At 55.8% G+C, this 19,913-nt stretch overlaps 1 protein-coding gene across 1 annotated transcript in view; it reads left to right on the top strand.

Annotated features, from left to right (window-relative positions):
• Positions 1-19,913, top strand: part of MOV10L1 (Mov10 like RISC complex RNA helicase 1) — a 63,925-nt gene that overhangs the window by 9,820 nt on the left and 34,192 nt on the right. Inside the window, exons 4-10 of the mRNA XM_029953912.1 lie at positions 5,763-5,875; positions 6,424-6,611; positions 9,496-9,639; positions 10,073-10,317; positions 10,737-10,869; positions 12,110-12,301; positions 14,642-14,756. Coding sequence (XP_029809772.1) covers positions 5,763-5,875; positions 6,424-6,611; positions 9,496-9,639; positions 10,073-10,317; positions 10,737-10,869; positions 12,110-12,301; positions 14,642-14,756 — 1,130 coding nt within the window. The remainder of the gene's footprint in view (positions 1-5,762; positions 5,876-6,423; positions 6,612-9,495; positions 9,640-10,072; positions 10,318-10,736; positions 10,870-12,109; positions 12,302-14,641; positions 14,757-19,913) is intronic.

Raw genomic sequence — 19,913 nt, 5'->3', positions numbered from 1 at the left:
GAGAGGGTCACTCAGAGAGTCCAGATAGCTGATGACCCGCCATACTTAGCAAGGAGAACATTCTTGAGGGAAAGCGTGATGGGAAAGAAGGTAATGAGAGTCCAAAGCAGAGGCCGCAGACCCTTTCCTGGAAAAGGCCAGATAGGAAAGCGTGTGGGCCACGTGCTGTCTCATAGCTCCTCACCTCCGGGTCGGTGGCAGCGTGGGCACAGCGGTGGGCAGCGCCCACGCGGAAGGGGCCGCTGCGTTTACGAGAGCGGAGGCAGGCTGCTGTGCGAATGTCTGACCGGAAGGTAGGAGGAGGAGGAGGAGGAGGGGCCGAATACGCCGCCTCTTTCTTGACCGTTGTTCAGGCTCCGGCCTGGCCCCGCTCCTGCGCGGCTGCTGTCACCTGCCGGGAGGCGGCCCCCGTGGCAGGATCCCTCCAGGGCGCGGGAGGGCCAGGCCTTCCTGAGCGCAGAGCAGCCGGAGGCTCTGTGGGGAGGCTCCAAGTGAGGCAGATTGTGTCCAGACCTTCCAGGGTAAGCCGGGTGAGTCGGTTCGGCTGTGTGCAGTCCTTGGAGCGGGAGAGGTGAGCGAGCTCTGACTGTCTGAGGAAGGGGTGTCACTGGGGAGGGGTGCGAGCCTGTGCAGACTGAAGAGTGGGGGGGGGGGTCGCAGGTCACCGGCACCCCGCACTCTCGCACTGCGGAGACCGTGGTGGCCATCGGCCCGGTTTTGGGATGACATTTCACATCTAAGCCCACGTATAACACTTATGGGAACTCTTTTTTTTTTTTTTTAACCTTTTGGTTTTTTTCAATGTAAACTCTAGCCTCTGCATGGGGCTCAAACTCACAAACCCAAGATCAAGAGTCACATGCTCCACCCATCAAGCCGCCGGGCGCCCTGCCTCCATCTCGCGGGAATTCTGAACGCCAGCGGCAGGGCTCGAGCTGGCTTGTGAGTGAATATCCATTGAATCCTTAGTCCTTCAGGCCAAGGCGGAGGGGGAGCTGAGCGGTCAGCCTGAAGCAGACTTTCCCGTGCTCTGTCCTGTGACATCTGAGCCTGGTCCCTCGGGTGTGGGGTCCGCCCTGAGACTTAGGGGATGTGTTCAGCAGCCTCCCTGACCTCTGCCCGCTGGACGGTAGTAGCTGTCATCCCAGCCCCTGGCTGTGACAGCCCAGGACGTCTGCAGACATGGCTGCCACATGGCCCCTGGGGGACAGAAGGGCCCTTGGTGGGGATCGCGGGGCTGAGAGTGGGGCTGACGTCTGAGTGTGCGCTGGACTTGGCGTTTCCTCGCGCGGGGCAGCCCGATCACACCCGCGTGTCCCGAAACCGGCGCGGGCTGAGCTCTCAGCCTGGGTCCTGAGTCAGGTCGTTCCTTTATTTTCATTAAAACTGGTTTTAAACTGGTTTACGGACCCACTTATGAGATGGAGTCCCATGGATCCCTTCAGAGACCTTTCCCTAGGTCACGTGTCATACAGGGCGCTGCACCCTGTGTCGGGGTGCTCCTTAGTGACACGTGTGCTCCCTAGGGATGGCTCTTCACCTGCCAACGTCCCTGAGGTCCTCAGATTTTCTGTCTGAAAACCTGTACCCAACAGTGGGCCCGCTCCTTCCGGGGTCAAAACACACCCTCTCCCTTGACCAGAGTTCTTTATCCTTTGGAATTGCACAGTCTCTGATGCCTTTCTGCATCCGCCCCACTCTGGCCCCAGTGCTGCCCAGCAGGGACTGCCCAGCCTGGCCCTCTGGTTTCTGGTTGGGATTAGCCAGCACCCACCGGTCGGCAGAAGAGAGGGGAGTGAGATTAGTAGCATCACACCCCACCTCACGTTGTGACAGTGGCCGTGTCCCTCTCCAGCAGCCAGAGCTCTAGCCAGGGTGACCAGCTGAGTGAGGGTCAAGATTGGTACACAGTTGCGCCCTGGAAAGAGGTGTTAAAGTTAACCCAAATTAAGTCATTTTTGAAATAGTTGCATAATGATTAACAGATTGATTTTATTATAGTGGTGGACCTTTAAAGTAGCATGATTTGGAAATTGCAAAACTGAAATTCTTTTTAGAAAAAAAATTCTTGGGTCCATTAAAATAATTTAATATTCATTACTTAGTCATTACAGTCTTGGTACATAACACCTTAGTTTCTCAGTATTTCTAACACCATGTCACTGGTATTCTAAACAATATTATGTATTTTTCAGTATCCTAATTTCATTCTTTTATACAATGGTCTAGAATCTTCTTCACAGCAGTTATTTTATGGTTGATGAATGTGAAACTGAAACGTTTGCTTGGCTCTCCCTGTAGGCGTTTTTTAATTGAGGAAATATTAGTAAGCTCAGAACAAATCTGCTAAATGTAAGATAGAAGTCCAGGGTTTCTTCTTTCTTTTTTTTAATAATTAGGTTTTTTTCCTTAATTTACATCCAAGTTAGCACGTAGTGCAACGGTGGTTTCAGGAGTAGATTCCTTCCTGCCTCTCACCCATGGAGCCCAGCCCCGCACCCACAGCCCCTCCAGCAGCCCTCACTTTGTTCCTTGTGTCTGTCTCTCTCTGGTTTGCTCCTCTTGCCGCTTCCCTCCCTGTGTCATCTGTTTTGTATCTTAAATTCCATATATGAGTAAAATTATATGATATTTGTCTTCTCTGACTAACTTTGCTTAGCGTAATTCCCTCCGTTCCATCCACATCATTGCAAATGGCAAGATTTCGTTCTTTTTTATTGCTGAGTAGTACTCCACTGTGTTTACACCACATCTTCTCTATCCACTCGTCTGTCAGTGGACATTTGCGCTCTCTCCATGCTTTGGCTACAGTCGATAGCGCTGCTATGAACACTGGGGTGCACGTGTCCCTTCGAAACAGCACACCTGTATCCCTTGGATAAACACCTAGTGCACGTTCTGGGTTGTAGGGTGGTTCTGTTTTTTATTTTTTGAGGACTCTCCATGCTCTTCTCCAGAGCGGCTGTGCCAGTTTGCGTTCCCACGCCCGGGGTTTTTTCTACTGAAATGTGTACCTGTCTCAGGCCAGAAGTTTTCACAGGTACTGTTTTTTTGGTGGGGCTTTTTTTTTCCCCTTTATGAGTATAAAGGTGTTCAAATATTATCATAAACTAAAACTTATCAGGTAAGTTGTCTCTGATATTTTTCATGTTACACCAAATTTGGATGTTGTGAATTGATAGGTCTCATCAATTTCATTCATTCCATCACAGAATATCCATTTATCCAATTAAAAGTAAAGGGCTTTGGGGTTCCTGGGTCACTGAGTGAGTGTCCAACTCTTGACGTCAGCTCAGGTCATAATCTCATGGTTCATGAGTTCAAGCCCCATTTCGGGCTCTGTGCTGGCAGTGAGGAGCCTGCTTGGGATTCTCTCTCTCTTCCTCTCTCTCTGCCCCTCCCCCCCACATGTGCTTGCTCTCTCAAAATACATAAACTTTTTTTTTTTTTTAAGTAAAAGGCTTTGTTAGAAGACTCTTTTGACACAAGTTGGGGTAGTGTTGAATCCAACCCTAAGACCTCAGCTTTGATCCGTGCGTGCCATGCAGGCTCCTGGGGTCTCATTGCGTCATTTCCTCCATTGGTTTGATGCCAGTCAGTGTCACTGTCTTCCTGTTTAGAAGCTATTCTTTCTATTTTTCTTCCTTCCATCCTTCCTTCCTTCTTTCCCTCCTTCCTAAGAGAGAACACGAGCTGGGGAAAGGGGCAGAGGGAAAGGGTGAAAGAATCTTAAGCAGGTTCCACACTCAGTGATCCCACAACCCCAAGACCATGACTTCAGCCGGAATCAAGCGTTAGATGCTCAGCCAGCGGAGCCACCCCGGCTGCCTCAAGCTGTATTTTCAATAAATGCAATTTACAAAAGGCTTCAAAGGCTGAAGATTTTTGTTTCCACATTTATTCATTATTTTGAGTAAAGATTCCCAACCAATTTTGAACAAAGCATGACCAAAATTTAGAGGTCTCACTTAAAAAAAATAAGAAAAGGAGCACCATCATCGGGTTGATTTACAAAGTGTTTCTTCAGAGGTTCGAGAAATCCCGAAGGTGGGGCAGCGGGGAGACCACGGCTGCTAGACCCGGTGGTTTTGATTGTTTTGTTAAAGTCCGTTTTGCCGTGGAAGTTTCATAGTTTGGTTACCTTTACGTGTCTGTGCATGTGGCTACATCCTGACCGCCACGCTTGTGCCCAGCTCGCCGGACGCAGCGGCGTGTGTGCGAGAAAGCACGACTCTACACGCCACAGTTCCAAGTACGCTTCTGCCTGGTAGCGTTTTTTAACATGTCAGGACCTCGTTTTTACTACGGTGCTTTATTCCTGTTCGATCAAAACTTGTATTTATGTTGTTAGCATAAAAACAAACGTTACCTCTGGTGTTGAATTTCTATGCTGAATTTCCAGAAGTATTCACGGTGATGTCAGATATTTTTCCTTCAACAGGATGATCTTTGAGAATCTTTCCTTGATTCCATAATTCTCATGGGAAAAAAATCAAACCGTTGGTTGAATTTGCTTCAGTGTTTTCACTTTGAAGTAACTTTTATCCAGCTAACACACCGCTCCATTTTTCACGTGTATCTCAGAGATTTGGGATAAAAATTCAGCAGAATTATGCTAAACAGTCATTTGATACCTGGGGTCCTGGCTCGTAGATGCGCCGGCACCCTTGTTGCGGGGTGCTTCGGGGCACCGTCCTCCGGAATAGCGCCTGGCGCGGAGGCCCGCGCCCCGCACGCCTGCTTCTTCGGGCTGCTTCCCCCTGGCGGCGCCGGCGGGGCCCTTGTGCTGATCCGTAGATGTTGGCAAAGGTTTGGGCTCTTAGGAATTTATCACCAGCTTTCTTGAGAAACAAACTCAGTTTTAAATTACGCACTTTTGTTTTTTGAACTGATTGCTGTCAAAAGTATTTATGGCTGGCTCAGTCGGTAGAGGGTGTGACTCTTGATCCTACTTAAAAAAGTAAAATATTTTTAAAAGAAGTATTTATTGTAAGATAACAAAGAGGTTCGAATAAGTGGCAGCTTTGCACCACGCATCACGGCAAACCTGTCCAGACTACTCGTGTTTTACCTTGGGAAGGTTAAGCCACGTCATGTCACGGAACCTACAGTTTCCCAGCATTCCCACCCACCCGCCGGGGGGGGGGGGGGGCGGCGCGGTGGCACCCTGCGTCCTGCAGGCCGCGGCACAGCTACCTGCACCCCCGGGGCCTGGCAGGGGCACACGCGCTCCCAGCTCTCAGGTCCGAGAACGCGTCCCTCTGTCGCCGAGTACCCTGTGTGAACCTGATGGGGCGGGCACTCACACCGTTTCTGGACCGAGCTGGCACGGAGCAGGGCCCGCCTCCTAGAGAGCCCGTCCGGGGCACGTGGCCTGCCCTCCCTGGACGCTGGAGGGGTAAGGAATTGGCTCTCCAGCTTATCTTGTTGCAGTCGTTCATAGGACTTCTGAACAATGTGGGCATATTTGAAACCAGGTAAGATCCTGAGACGGTACAGACCAGGTGTGTGACCACGCTGGCCACGGTCTCCCCCACTCCCTGCCTGTGCCCTCGCAGGCAAGACAGGGTGAGGCTGTGGAAAGGGCGGGAGGCCGGTCTGTCACATCGTCTGCTCCGGTCGCCTGGTACGCCAGGATGAGAACCAGGATGGGTCAGCGTCGTTAGGACGGAGACGGGCGGTGCCGCGTGCCTTCAGGATGGGTGGTGCGCGCTGATAGCGCCAGCCCCGCTGAGTAAGCCCCGCCGTTTCCCTGCCCGGAGGTTTCAGGCCCTGCAAGGGAGACTGGGTGGAGGCGGAGTACTGGATCCGGCCGGGCACCTGCACCAGCGAGGCCCTCTCCGTGAAGCCGCTGAGGTTCAAGCGCGTGGACAGGGTAGGTGCTGGCCCTTGCCTGTCCTGGTCTTCCGGTGTTTCCACAGCCCCGCCTTCTTCCGGGTGCATTGGGAAGTCAAGCTAAATAAGGCTCAGGCTTGGCCAGAAAGCCCCTTTCCCTGCCAGGAGCACTGGTTTCCTTGGGGACGTAATTGGGGGTCGGCCGACTGACTCATCTCATGAAACTCTAAGCTCTGTAGTTTCACAGAATGTGAAAATGTCGTGACCACTGGGACCGAGTGGGGTGGAGGCGGGGCCGGAGCCCACCTGTGAGGGTGGGCGTGCCTGGGCACTGGACACCGGCACCGAGGGCACCGCCGACACGCTCCCGCCGTGCCGCCTCGGCCTTGGCTCCAGGGTCCTTGCACACTCCCTTCTCCAGGACCAGGCCCCTTGCTCCCCGCAGAGGCTGGACGCTGTCTGCAGGGGGGTCCAGGGGCGCTGCTGCCCAGCGGCCGGGCGGGTATTTCTGGTCCCAGAGGGACACCCCCCCCCCCCCCACTGCCATGCGGCGCACGTCTGAGCCGCCGTCTGCCGCGGTGCCCGCAGGTCTGCATTTCCAGCCTCTGCGGGAGAAACGGGGTGCTGGACGACAGCATCTTCTTCACCTTGGACTCGCTGAAACTTGCGGAAGGATACGTGCCCCGAAGACACGACGTGGTCAGCGCCGTGGTGGTGGAGAGCAGCCAGTCCTGCTACGCCTGGAGGGCCCTGTGCATGGCCCCGGTGAAGACGGGGTAGGAGGCGCCCCTTTCTCCTCTGGGGGGGGGTGCGATTTAAGTGCGTTTCAGAGTGGCTTTAATGAGCCCGAGAACTAGCCGGTCTGATCCTGAGCTGGGTGGGTCGAGGGAGAGTAGTATCTCCTGGGGGATGGTCAGCCTTCTCTGTTTGCTTGAAGTTCGAGTTAAGGGCTCCTTAGCCCCTTGTCTGATGTCGGCAGTTTGCAAATTTTGGTGGGTTTTTGTAACTTTCATTCGTCTTTCATGTGTTGGCATTTTTTTGATGTGTTGAGTGCAGTGGGTTCTTAGAATTACTGAATTTCTGGTATCTGTGTCCTTTATTCCGTGGACCCAGCAGCCTCCCGCCGGGTCCGCGTGTGGGTATGACACACGGGGCCTCCCCGGAGCTCTCAGTGGGAGCGGGAGCCCTGCCCCCTGCCCCTCTCCGCCGCGTTCTCTCCTCAGCGCTTCACCGCCAGTGAGCTTGCTCGGCAAGGCCCTTAGCGCTCTGTTACCCTCTCGCCTCAGAGAGCGCAGGTTCTGTGCCCGAAGGAGTTTGCGTCCTGTCCTGCCTGCAGCTGCCTCTGTCTGTGCGCCTCGGGGGTGACCGCGAGGGGAGTGCCACTGGTTCACCAGCCACGTGACGTGACACTCGGGAGAATGGACCGCCTGGTCAAGGCTGTGCAGGGGGGTGGGGTGAGGAGGCTCTGCCACATGGGACCCTTGCCGCATCCCGTCCAGCAGTCACCGTCACCGTGGCCGCTCGGTGCCCCCGTCTGTTCCCCTGCTTCTTCCTGCTGGAGAATGACTCAGGCCTGCCCGTGGGGCGGTGAAGCAGGATGTGTTGCCCTTACTTCCTCTCGCAGCCCGGGGGCCCTGGGAGGCACCAGAGCCCTGGGGCAGCTCCCTCTGACGACCCGGGGTGCCAGCGTGAGACAGGCGGACTCACTGTCCGGCGCCGCCGCCGCACCCTCCCCCCGAATCCATCCTCCCCCCGCCGGCTCCATCCTTCTCCGTGAAGCCCCAGGGCAGCAGCGGGCACCGGATCACTCCGAGCTCCCTCCTGGTTTAAGGAAACACCCACATCATGGAAACATGCGCTTCCCTGCTCTTCATTCAAGCTCAGAAATGCTCGAAAATGACACTGCATCTAACTGGGCTCCCGGCTGCCATGGGCACAGGGGGGCTGCCCGGACTGACCGTCAGGGAGAAGGCAGCTGCCATCCTGGCCCTCAGGGGCCAGGCACATTCATTGGCGTGACTTCTAATTTGTCTCCACTTCTAGATCCTTATCGCTCAGTCTGGGCTTCTTTAAACATTTACTTTCTGTCGTGCTCTATGACTTATTGATGTGTGTGAGGGGCGTGGTGGCTCACAGCGTGTGTGGACTGGTATCTGTTGAGTGGGCAGGGGCCCCACTGGTGGGCTCCCTGGCTGTGGGTGGTCAGTTTCTGGGGAGACTCCTCAAGTGCCCCCCGAGCTGCGGTGGCCTCAGATGTAGGTTTGGGGGTGCTCGCTCCCCTGGGGGGATCACTCTAATGCCGGGTGGACCACATAAGGCTTCTCCCTTGACTACCGCAAATAGTCATCCCCTCCGTCACTGACGCTGTCAGAGTCGGGGATCAGAGGGTCCCAGGGAACTCACAGCCGGTGGTCGGTCAGTGCCCATTTCCCGAGTTTGGAACAGAGATGAATGTCCCATCCTCCACAGAAGCTCGGCCAGTGCCCTCTGTGTGCCTAGCACCGTGGCCCCAGGAGCACTGCCTTGGACAGGGAAGAGCGGTGCTCCTGCCCTCGGAGAGTTTAGGTGCTGTCACCCCACTCAGGCTTCCTGTGCGCAGAGAAGAGGCTTCTGGGGGCAGCGTAGGGCATCGGGGCTCTGTGCGTGTGGGGGTTCCCTCTGTGAGCCAGACCCCATTCCACAGCGTTCGCCCCCCGTGTGCTCCCCACTCACACCCACTGCCTGCCCAGATGAACATCCAATAGACGGTCCCCGTGAATGAGTGCGAGGCCGAGCGTCCGCTCTTCTCCGGCGCGCCTGCGCCGTCCTCCCCTCCCTGGTTTTCTGGGTGGTGAGCCTGAAACCGCCCAGCCGTTCTCGACTCCCATCTTCATTCATAATTCTCAGCCCTCCATTAACAGGTGTTAGATGTGGGCTGTCTGCCTCTACCGCCACCTGCACACCCCAGCCCACGCCCCCCAGCCCGGGGTCAGGGCACAGGGCAGCGGTGAGACTGTCCGAGCTGTGGGAGGTGCAGGAGGAGAGCTGGCCCCGTCAGCACGTGTGCGCAGTGGACAGGACGAGGGAGGACAAGGGAGGGCAGGGGTGGGCGGGAGGTGTTGGCAGGGCAGGAGCTGGCGGAGCAGGGGCCACCGTGTGGAGCTGCAGGCCGGCAGGGAGGGAGTGATGCCAGGTTTACTGTCTAGACCAGCTCCGTGGGGACGCAGTGAAGGTCAAAGCACCTGCTTCCCAGCACTGTCCGCAGAATGAAGGGAAATAGGAGGGCCTGTGAGGGGGGTGAGGGAGTCGGTGCCTTCTCTTGCTCTCCCGGTAGCTGAGCAGAGGACTGCTGGCTCCCTCCCCGGCATCTGTGCTGCTGGTGGGCACGGGTCCTTGTCGTGTTCCCAGCGTCAGGAACTCCTTCAGGATGTCACCACAGAGTTGTTTTTCTTCTAGATTGTTTAGGATTTGTAATTTTCTTCCGGAAGATTTGCTGTCATCTGAAATTCTGAGTCTTGTAGGAACTCTGTCTGTGCTTTTGTAGCCGCGTCCTTGGGGAGTCGGTGTTTCATCCCTCCACTTGGCCCTGCGGTCAGTGTGTCGGGAAGGAGCGTGGCTGTCGGGGGAGGGGGCTTCCGGACACCTGCCAGGGTCATGCTGTTCTCCGGGTGCTCTCTCCAGGGACTCCTCTGCCTTCGAAGAGACTGCCGGTGAGTTCTGTGAAGCCCTTTTACTGAAGAACAAAGGTGATGTTGAAGTCACAAGGATGACAAATTTTGGAACATTAAAAGAAGGAGGAAGTAAAGATATGGTGATCTGGATAGAGTAAGTTCAGCGCTTAAGTTATGTTTAATGGGTTTTAAACTGTGATTTAAGAATTTCTGCGGAATAGGGGCGCCTGGGTGGCTCAGGTGGTCAGACATCTGACTTCGGCTCAGGCCGTGGTCTCACGGTCCACGAGTTCAAGCCTCCCGTGGAGCTCTCTGCGGACAGCATGGAGCCCGCTTCAGACCCTCGCTCCGCCCTCCCCTTCTCCCTGCTGCTCACGGGCTGTCCCTCACAAAGCACCTACTTTACCTGCTCGTTTTCTCCTTTATGGAAATCTCTTAAAAGCTTTTCACCCTAAAATATTTTTTTCACTTATAAAGGTATTTACACTCACCTTTCACTCATCAGATTGAATTGTGTGTTTTATGGTAGCTGATTGTTTGAGCGTCAGGAACCTTGTCTGTGTTCATGGCTCATTTTCTCTTTCCAGGAATAAAGGAGACGTTCCTCAGAACTTAGTCAGCTGTAAACTGGCTGGCTGGGATAAAGCTAAACAATTCAGATTTCAAATGCTGGATGAAGGCCAGACGTGCCGCGCAGGGTCCCTTGTTCCTGTCCCTGAGAAGGAGAAGAATTTTTCAGATGAAAATACTAACTCACTGGACAGCTACCAAAAAAGCACAGCCTCTCCGACATCGGAGAGCAGTTCCGGGAACAACCAAGGCGTCTCTCCAGGTAGACGGCTCACCTGTTGCCGTGCTCTGCCGGCCAGGGCTCCGCTGCCCCTGCGCCCTGCAGGGCCGTGTGACCGCGAGCCTGCTGGTGGGGGCCCGGGGCCGGGAGAGGCCAGAGCGCTCCAGCTGGTGCAGCAGATAATCCTGGGAGCTTTTTGGTTCTGGGCTCTTCCCTGATGTTTTGTGACCGAGGAGAAGAGCAAAAATAGCTTGACAGATCCCAGAAGGGCCTTTAGACACGCTGGTCCCCCGGATGGTCCTGCACTCAGGCCTGGCTGCCCTCCGTCCTGACCGCGGCCGTCTGGGGCTTGGCTGTGGGCGCGCCTGTCTGCGGGCGGCGAGCGCTCGCTCCCGCTAGCACGCTGCTGCCGTCAGGAGCGGCCTCCCTCAACCTAAGTTTGGTTTAATTCCATCTCCCAGATGACTGTACCGGTAAAGGAGGAAACGGAGACAAAGAACAGACAGCACCAAGGAAGCAGGCCTCGGAGCTGGAACCCGGAGGGTGCATCCCTCCGGGTGGAAAGACGATGCTTACGGTCACTTGTGATGCAAAGTACGTGGCCAGAGGGCTGGGAGGGGTGGATTTTGGGGACATCCGTGCATTTGTGTCTGTAGTCTTCCTGTGTGATACTTCCAGGTTGGAGGTTATAGAATATTCCTAACTATTTTGATGAGACAAAACTGTAAGAAAAAAGTACTGGTGGAGAAAATGGCTTGAGTGAGTTTACCACCCCGAGGAGTTGCCTCCCCGAGCCCAGGTGCCCCCACCTAGTCCACGCAGCCCTGCCCCTCAGTCCCGGGGGGGAGTCCTTGCACTCGGCCTCTGCCCCTCCTGCCCCTCCCTGGGCCGAGGCCTCCCAGGCCTCCATCCCCACCTGGGCAGCTGGCCCTGATGTAGGCTCCTGGGGCAGGGGCCTGAGGCCTCCCTCCCTGAGCAGGTGGGTCAAGGTCCTCCTCCTCCGCCTCCTTTCCTGAATCCCGAGCTCCCCTACCCTGCCCGCTGGTCCCAGCAGCTGGGCGCCGGGGCTACCGGCCTCAGCCTTCCTCAGTAGTCCTCTGTGTTGCTAATTCTGAATCTTTTCTAAAATGGGGACGCCTGGGTGGATCCGTCAGTTACACACCTGCCTCTCAGCTCAGCTCAGGTCACGATCCCAGGGTTGTGAGATGGAGCCCTGCATAGGGCTCTGTGCTGACAGCCTGGAGCCTGCTTGGGACTCTCTCTTTCCCTGTCTCTCTGTCCTTGCCCCTCTCGTGTGCATATAGTCTCCATTAAAATAAAGAAATCACAATTAAAATGTGACTGATTAAACCACCACCTTGCTTCAGACCCATGGACAACTGACCCTTCACACAAGGTGTCCTTCAGTCGGACGTTTGTGAGGCCACCACTTTGAATGATCCCTTTAACACGAGGATAAGAAAGCCATGCAAAGGCAGTAGGTGAGCACAGTCCACGGAGTGCCCAGCAGAGCCTGGATTAGAGCAGCAGCAGGAAATTGGGCAGAAAGCAAACTGAAAACAGGACTTCTGGTAACATCGTACTAGTTCTGACCTAAACTTGAGAAACTTGCCGCTGTTCTCAAGTTTGAGAATTACAGCTTATGTGGTTCATCTTATGGTGGGAAAATAGTAGATTTCTTGTCTTTGGAAGCTCCTTTTTTTCCTCTGAGAAGAATTAGTAAAATCCAGGGGTGACTGTGGCTTCGTGGCCCACTTCACACACGGCGCGAAGGGGACTCAGTCAGGCCTGCTTGTCTTCTGACCACGACTGTGGTGTGTTTGGCCGTTCCCAGGAGTTCCGGCCGGTGCAGGGAGCTCCTCCTGCTCTGCTTCTCCAGCTTCACCATCGGCCGGTTCCTGGAGGTGAACGTGGTCAGCGGGGAGGAGTTGCTGGTAGCGGCGCGGGAGCCGTTTTCCTGGAAGAGGTCTAAACCGTCTCCCACGTCAGCGTCCACAAAAACCACAGTCGTGACCACGCAGAAGAGGTACGGTGAGCAGAAAGGACCTCAGGATCCGCATGTGCGCCCGTGCTGTGAGCCTCGAGTGGCTGCCGTGGAGCGGGGGGTTCCGGGGCCAGAGCCACACCGGGCGGAAGGGTGTGTGTGCACGGGCTCTGCAGGTTTGTGAGACAGAATCGTCCTGGGCCCCACCCCCCTCCCGCCCCCCACGGCCCCGCGGTTGCTCCCGCCACCTCCCGTGTTTCCAGCAGCCCAGGCCAGCCACCGAGACGCCCTGCATCCCACACGGCACAGAAGCACCCATCAGCAAGGGGTCCACAAGCTGTGGCTGGTCGGCAACCGCCCAGGCAGGGACCGAGGGAGTGGCCTCAGGAAAGCGCTGCAGGTCCACATGCTCTGCCTGCAGCTGCTGAACCCAGAATCACTGAAAAGCAGATTTTTTTTTTTTAAGTTTGGTGCCAGAAAATCTGGCAGGGATGTGAGGACGCTTCTGGACTTTACTCGTGATGCGAAAGCTTGCCCCCCGGCTGTAGGAACTGACAGGTTTAACCTCGTCCCGCCCAGAATCCCGGGGGTGACAGGCATTTCCCTTCTAATTGTGCAAAACCCTGAATGTCAGATCACATTTTTGCCTGGTAACAATTTAAGGTAAGGTGTTAAGGACTTTACTAATTTACAGACTCAAGGGGAAAAAAAACTATTAGAGTAGTATTTGTTGGCTCTGGGATTATACCATTGTTTGAATCTAGCACTGCTGCCAGGTGCTATGTGACCTTGGGCTATTTCTTAGCCTCTCTGAAACTTAGTCTCATTTATACAGTGATAGTCTCTCCCTCACATGGTTACAAGGATTAATTGAGGTAAGATACGTAAAACATGTAGTTTCTGACCTGCAGCGATCAGTAGTGATCAGTAAGCAGTAAGACACGTTGGTCACAGTTGGTCACACGGAAAGGGCTGCTCTGGGGATGGAACCTGGAACACAGCCTGCAGCAGGAGAACGTCCTAAATGTTGGGTCTTAATTACGGGAGCGGTTAAGAACCCCAGGTGGTCAGTCCTGGCGGACCAGGCAACCTCCAAGTCACAGTTCGGCTTTACCTGGAGGAGAGCACTCGACCGACAATCCCCTGACCAGCTCGCTGTGTGGGGGGGGGGGGGGTCTCAAAAACAGGAGACACTGGTTGTCTGTTGTCGAGGAAGTGACCCAGAGTGCCTGTTCTGGTTGGCGCGGGCCTCCCGGAACCCCGGTACCTGCACCCGCACCCCCGACGGGGCCCGGCACCGCGTCCCTCCGTCTCCGCCCCCGCCCAGAAGGCACTGTCTGTGTGTTTGCTGAGCCAGGCCGCGGAGGGCCTCTTCTGCCAGGACCTTCTCAGCTGGAAACAGACTTGCTTTGTTAACTCAGCACGCACGTTGAGGCCAAGTGGTGAGACTGCTCGGGCCTTTTATCTAAACGTGTGTGTGGTGACGGTCCTGTCCCCTTTACGGGGTCCTATTAGTAGTTCATACTTCATGGCTCGCTGGGAGGTGGCGGCTCCTCCCAGTGCTGCTGGGGGTCGAGGCTCCGGCACTTACGGGGACGTTTCTGCCACAGAACTGCTCTCTCAGTAGCCTTCCTGTCCAGAGCCTAGCGACAGGGACGAACGAGTGAGGTGACCGTGGAGGAGGGAGGCGAGGGTACACGTCTGCCCCGGTCTGCACTCCTGCGGGAGCTGGAAGAGAACTTGGGATGCGGGAGGAGTGCCCGGGGCCTTTCTTCACTTCCTGCACTGGACAGCCTGCAGTCTGGGGGTCCCTGGCCCTCCTCGTGACCCCTCTCTTCTTTCCAGCGGTCTCTGGTCCCAGCTCTTTCCTTTCTGGTCACTTCTTCTTCTGTATCAGACCCGCCTATAGTGGGAGTGACGTTCTTCATCCTGCCGGTGGCCGACTCCGGTGGCTCCTCCCCACAGCCCTCTCTGGGGTACGCAGAAGCTTGTTTCCCCAGAGAAACAGGAGGGCAGGACCCCGACAGAGCAGCCCTTGCCGGAGGTGCGGCCCCGCAGCAGTGCGGGGAGAGTTCTGAGAACCACAGCTCGCTGAGCGGAAGCGTCGGAGCGGCTGTTTCCAGACTCCCGGGTCCCACGGAGCCCTCGGGTGCTGGGGCCCCTCCGCGCTCGACACGAGAGGCCTCGGGAGCGAACGGGTCCCAAGGCAGCTGAGCGTGCAAACTACGCACTGAAACAGCAGTTCACCTGTTCGTTTTGGCCACTGAGTGACCTTTAGCTTCTTGAAATGGGCAAGGATTTCTAAGTAAAAAGGGCTGGTGTAAAACTTGTGGGGCTTTAAGAACTACTTTTTGACTGTGAGTTGTTTTTTTTTTTTTTAAGGAACTCAAGACGACAACTTCCAAGTTTCCTTCCGCAGTATCCGATACCAGATAGACTTAAGAAATGTGTGGAACAAAAAATCGACATTCTGACATTCCAGCCGTTACTGGCAGAGGTAGGAGAAGGGTCTGAGATGAAACACTCTTGGCCACACTTGAGTTTTCTGACGAGTCGGGGGACCCTGCCTGGGTTCGTTTGCACCACAGGTAGCTGGGAATTCGCGGTTCCCGAGAGGCAGGGACCCCTGGCCACTGACGCTGGTTGCCCCGCCGGGCTCTGCCGGGCACAGCGTCCCATCCGGTCAGACTCCGAGCACCCGAGAAGACGGGCTGCGTGGGAAAGCGGGGCTGCGTGGGCCGGGGCCGGCACGGCTCGCCCTCCTCGGCCGTCGTGGTGCTGCCTTGTGCTCGGGCCCATAGGCGCTCCTGGGGGAGGTCTTGTCCAGCCTGTCTGCCATTAGAGGCAGTGGCTGAAGCCAGACCGAGTGGGGCCACTGCAGGGGAGGGGCGGCCCCGAGGAGCCGAGGGACAGCGGAGCACACCCCCGGGGCACACAGAGACCGAGTCCAGGTGGGAGGGATGTGTCCGTCTGCTGTTGGAGGGGAGCATGCTGCCCAGCAGACCGGAGGGCACTTCCCATTGGTCACGGGGCCCACAGGCTGTGGACAGTCCTGGCGATGCAGTGTCCCACGATGACAGGGACAGAGGGAGCCATGCTTCCACAGAGCTCGAGGCCTGGGCCTGTGTGAGCGTGTGCGGCAGGAGAGGGCGGTGGGTGCTGAGGAAGGAGGGCTTGGGGCAGCGGGGGGCCTGGGGAGCCGTTGTCTGAACCAGTCTGTCCCCCACCCCCACCCCCACCCCCGGGCAGGCAGGGGAGGCTCCTGAAGCGCTGCAGGGTGCGTGGGTGCGGGAGGCGCAGGCTGAGGTGCCCACCCCCCTCCCCAGCCGTGCGGGAGAGGGAGGGACGTGCTGCGACAGCCAGTGGCACTCAGAGACAGGGGCCAGTGGGACAGCCCTGCAGCGGCGTGCGGTGTGTGGAGTGATCCGCCTCCTGGACGCGGCTCCGGGGCAGCAGGCTGGCCTTAGAACTGGGGGCGCCGTTCGCAACGGCGTGGACGGAAGTAGGGGTCACCCTCAGCGGAGTCAGAGAAAGACAAATATCATGTGACTTCACTCCTATGAGGACTTTAAGATGGAAAACGAACATAGGGAAGGGAAGGAAAACGAACATAAAAACGGGGCAGGAACAGAGACGAGAGGATTGCTGGACGGGCTGGGGGGGGATGGAATAAACGGGTGAGGGGCGTTAGGGAATCTACTCCTGAAACCATCGTTGCACTATATGCCTGCCTAACTTGGGTGTAAATTTTTAAAAATTTGATTAAAAAACCATTGGGTAAACAAATCGCACTTTGTTTAAAGGCTAAGGTAGGCAGCGTCCAAGCCCCTAGTAATCCAGTGTTCATGCCTCATTTGGCTACCTTCCACATTTTACTGGAATTGCTCTGTGTAACCAAAACAAATACGATAGAAGCAATATTCTGTTACGTTATGTCACTTTCAAAAATAGGCTATTAAAGACTGATTTCAGAAAAAAAGAAAAGAAAAATAGGGGCACCCTGAGGCCGGGTGACTAGGTCATCCTGGGAGCCTGGGTCCCTGACCCCACACGAGCCTGCATGCCAGGAAGCGCTTCCTCCTGAAGGCGGACGTTCGCAGAAGAAAATAGCAGCTGAAGGTTCCAGACTTGTGTCACGGGTGTGATCTGTTGAGTCGTGTAACGGCCTGGGAGGTATGCCCTTGGTCAGCATCCCCGCAGCCCCCTGGGTGTGGGCGCACGCTCTGATGAGCACATGGTGTCCCCACAGTCCTGATGAAGGACGTGTCCATCCCCCCAGCATTTGTGTGCCCCCACTCTCTCTCTCAGCCCCACACGCTCTGCTTTCTATCACCAGAGGTTTCTTTCGTTTTTGGAATTCTATAAACAGAACCCGAGGATTTATTCTTTCTCTGGTTTGGCTCTTTCACTCGGTGCAGTTATTTTGATTTGAGATCCATCTGTGTGGTAGACGGAAGAACGGCCCCCGAGAGATGTCCCCAATCCACGCCAGTACCTCTGACTGGGTCACCTCACACCGCCGAGGGGACTCGGCAGGTGGGGGGATGGCCCGGGATTTTCCAGGTGGCCCAGCGGAGCCCAGGCGTCCTTGTGGGAGGCCACCGACAGGCTCAGACCCCGGGAGGTGGACGGGCCGGCCTCTGACGGCTGGGATCTGGCGTCTCTCGGAGAGGAAGGCGCAGGAGGACGCGAGTCTCCCGGGGGCCTCCAGGAGGTCACGGCTGTCACAGGCGGTACTGCTGGGTCCGCAGTCGCTGCTTCTTAGGGCTGCCTGGTCGCCATGTGAGCGTGTCCCAGTGCGCCTCAGCTCCCCTGATGCTGCCCGGGAGAGACACAGTCACACGCTGTGTGCTGTGTGTACGTGAGACATCCCAAGGATGCCTGGCCGCAGAGGCTGGGTGCGTGTTGGTGGCGGCCGGGGGCGGGGGGCCCGGGGGGGGGGGGGGGGGGGGGGGGGGGGGGGGGGGGGGGGGGGGGGGGGGGGGGGGGGGGGGGGGGGGGGGGGGGGGGGGGGGGCAGTGCTGCCCTGGGCAGGCGTGTCATTACGGATGGTCGCACCGCGTCGTAGGGTGTGCTCTGTGCACTGACATGTCCGCCTGAAAATGGGCCATCTCCTGTGGATTTCAGCTGCTTTTTCTGCCTTTATTGACAGGATCATGTGGTTTGCTTTCTTCAGTCTGTTAATGTGGTGAATTACTTTGGTTTTTCGGATGTTAGATCAGCCTCCTGTTGCGTGATAGCACTCACGTGTGTGCACACGCGTTCCTCGGGGTTCGTGAGGCGTGTTGGTCCGCAGTCTGGTTTCTTGGGACGCCTTTGTCCGGTGTTGATTCGAGCACAGAGGGGCCTCCTGTTTGGGGTGTTCCTTCCTCTTTATTTTCCTACAAGTGTGCATGTAGGAGTTGCATTACTTATTCCTTAAATCTCCGACAGAATTTACCAATGAGGCATTCGGGTCAGTTTTCTTTGGGGGAAGACTTTTAATTAGAAATTCAGTTTCTTTAATAGTGATAGAGCAAGTCAGCTTCTTTCTTGAGTGAGTTTTTGTGCATTTTATTTTTAAAGGACTTTGTTCTATTGAAGCTTTCTAACTTATTTGCATAAAGTTGTTTATAATGTTGGTAACTTGCATGTCTTTTTTCCTGATCAATCTGGCTAGAAGTTTATAAATTTTTACTAATACTTTCAGAGAGCCAGCTTTTGATTTCATGGATTTGTCTGTTTTTCTGTTTCTTTTCATTGATATCTGCTCTGATCCTTACGGTTTTCTCTCCTCTGCTTACTTGGTTTCATTTGCTCTTTTTTACATTTATTGACATTTGTTTTGTGGCCTAAAACATGGTTTGTTTTGGTCAACATTCCTCATACACTTGAAGAGAACATGCCTTCTGCCGTTAGTGATGGGTCACTCGGTAAGAGTGAGGGCATGTCGGCCAGCAGACTGTGCAAATCTTCTGTGTCCTGAGGTCTGTCTCCTTGTTCCGTGAACCCTGGAGAGCCGAGTCTCACTCACACCGCAGACGGCTGTCACCACGTCCTGATCCGTCCGCCCCTTTTCAGCATGATGGGCCTTGCTTTACCTCCGGGACCCTTGGTTCTGGAATATTCTCTATGGGATACGTGTGTAGCGTGTGCAGCTTGCTTCTGATCCATGTTAACGTGCTGTTTTCTTTTGTCCTAGTTTTAACCTGTTCACAACTTCATCTTTAAAGCGTGTTTCTCTGGGCACCTGGTGGCTCAGTCGGTTATGCGGCCGACCGGCTTCGGCTCAGGTCATGACCTCAGTTCGCGGGTTCGAGCCCCACGTCGGGCTCTGTGCTGACAGCTAGTTCAGAGCCTGGAGTTGCTTCAGATTCTGTGTCTCCCTCTCTTTCTCTGTCCCTCCCCTGCTTGCGCTGTCTCTCTCGCTCTCAAAAGAGAAAAAAAACATAAAAAAAGAATAAGTATTTTAAAAATTGTTTTAAGTAGAGTGTGGTTCTCATAGGAAACATTCAGTTGGATCTTGCTTTTTGATCCATTTGACAGTCTCGGTCTTAATTGTGTTTATATGACTGTGTTGTGTGTGGTTACTGATAACTCTTTGTTTAAATGTATCACTTTGCTGTTTGTGGTTTTTTCATTCCGTGATGTCCTCTCGTGGCCGCTGACTTTTCTCTTGTCGCGCGTGTTCGGCCGCTGCAGGGCCTCCGACGGCGCCATGGCTAGAGCCCGCCCCCGCCGTGACAGCTGTGACCTGGGCGGCGCCGGGGGCGGGGCTCCGGTCCTCTCTGTTTCACGTCCTACGCGCTGAGGGGGCGCCTGTGGACGGTGGTGTCGGGGCAGCGCGGGCTTGAAGCATCTAGAACTCCGGCGTGTCCCGCGGGGGGGCCCCCAGCGACCCCTTCCCGGTCTCGTTTCCCGGACTTTGTGGTCACGTCATGAGTGCGCCCCGCGCGGCGTCGCACCGGCTTCCCCTGCGCGGACGTGATCAGCTCTCTCTTAGAGGCGGTTAAAGAGCCACGTCTGCCTGCCGCCTGCCGCCGGGTTCCCGCGCCTGGTGCGCTGCGCTGCTCTGCGCGGACCCAGACCCCGTGGGGCCCTCCCCTGCTGCACGAGGTGCCGTCTTCGGGGCTCATCTGCCAGTGGTCGGTTCTTCAGCCCTCGGATGTCTGGAAAGTTCTCACCTCCATTTCTGAGAGATGCTCTCCCTGGGCCCTGAGTTCTAGGCCGGCCTTTACCGCCGCCGCCCTGCGGCCTCCGGCTGCCGCTTTCCTTCTCGCCTCTGATTCTGCTGCGCACAGTGTGCCCGGCTTTCTAGCGGCTTTTGAGAGTTTCTCTTTATCACTAGTTGTAAAAAACTTAATTTACAACAGGCCTTGTTATAGTTTTCTTCCAGTTTGTTGACTTGGAGCTCTTTGAACTTCTTGGATATGTGGGCTTAAAATTTTTCTCAGATTTGGGTGTTTGTTGGCCATTCTGTCTTCAGAAACTCTCCCTGCCGAGCCCCTTTTATCCTGTGCTCCTGCGTCGGCCCCTTGGGGCCGCCTCCCCGCTCAGTGATCGGCTGCTCAGATGTCGCCGGCACCCCGGGGGGACTCCCCCACGGTACTCCCCCTACAGTCCCCCCACGGTACTCCCCCACGGTACTCCCCCACAGTACCCCCCGTGGTACTCC

Source organism: Suricata suricatta, chromosome 10, assembly GCF_006229205.1.
Source record: "Suricata suricatta isolate VVHF042 chromosome 10, meerkat_22Aug2017_6uvM2_HiC, whole genome shotgun sequence".
NCBI lineage: Eukaryota > Metazoa > Chordata > Mammalia > Carnivora > Herpestidae > Suricata > Suricata suricatta.
Note: the sequence above shows the minus strand (reverse complement) of the source record. Positions and strands in the feature narration are given on the sequence as shown.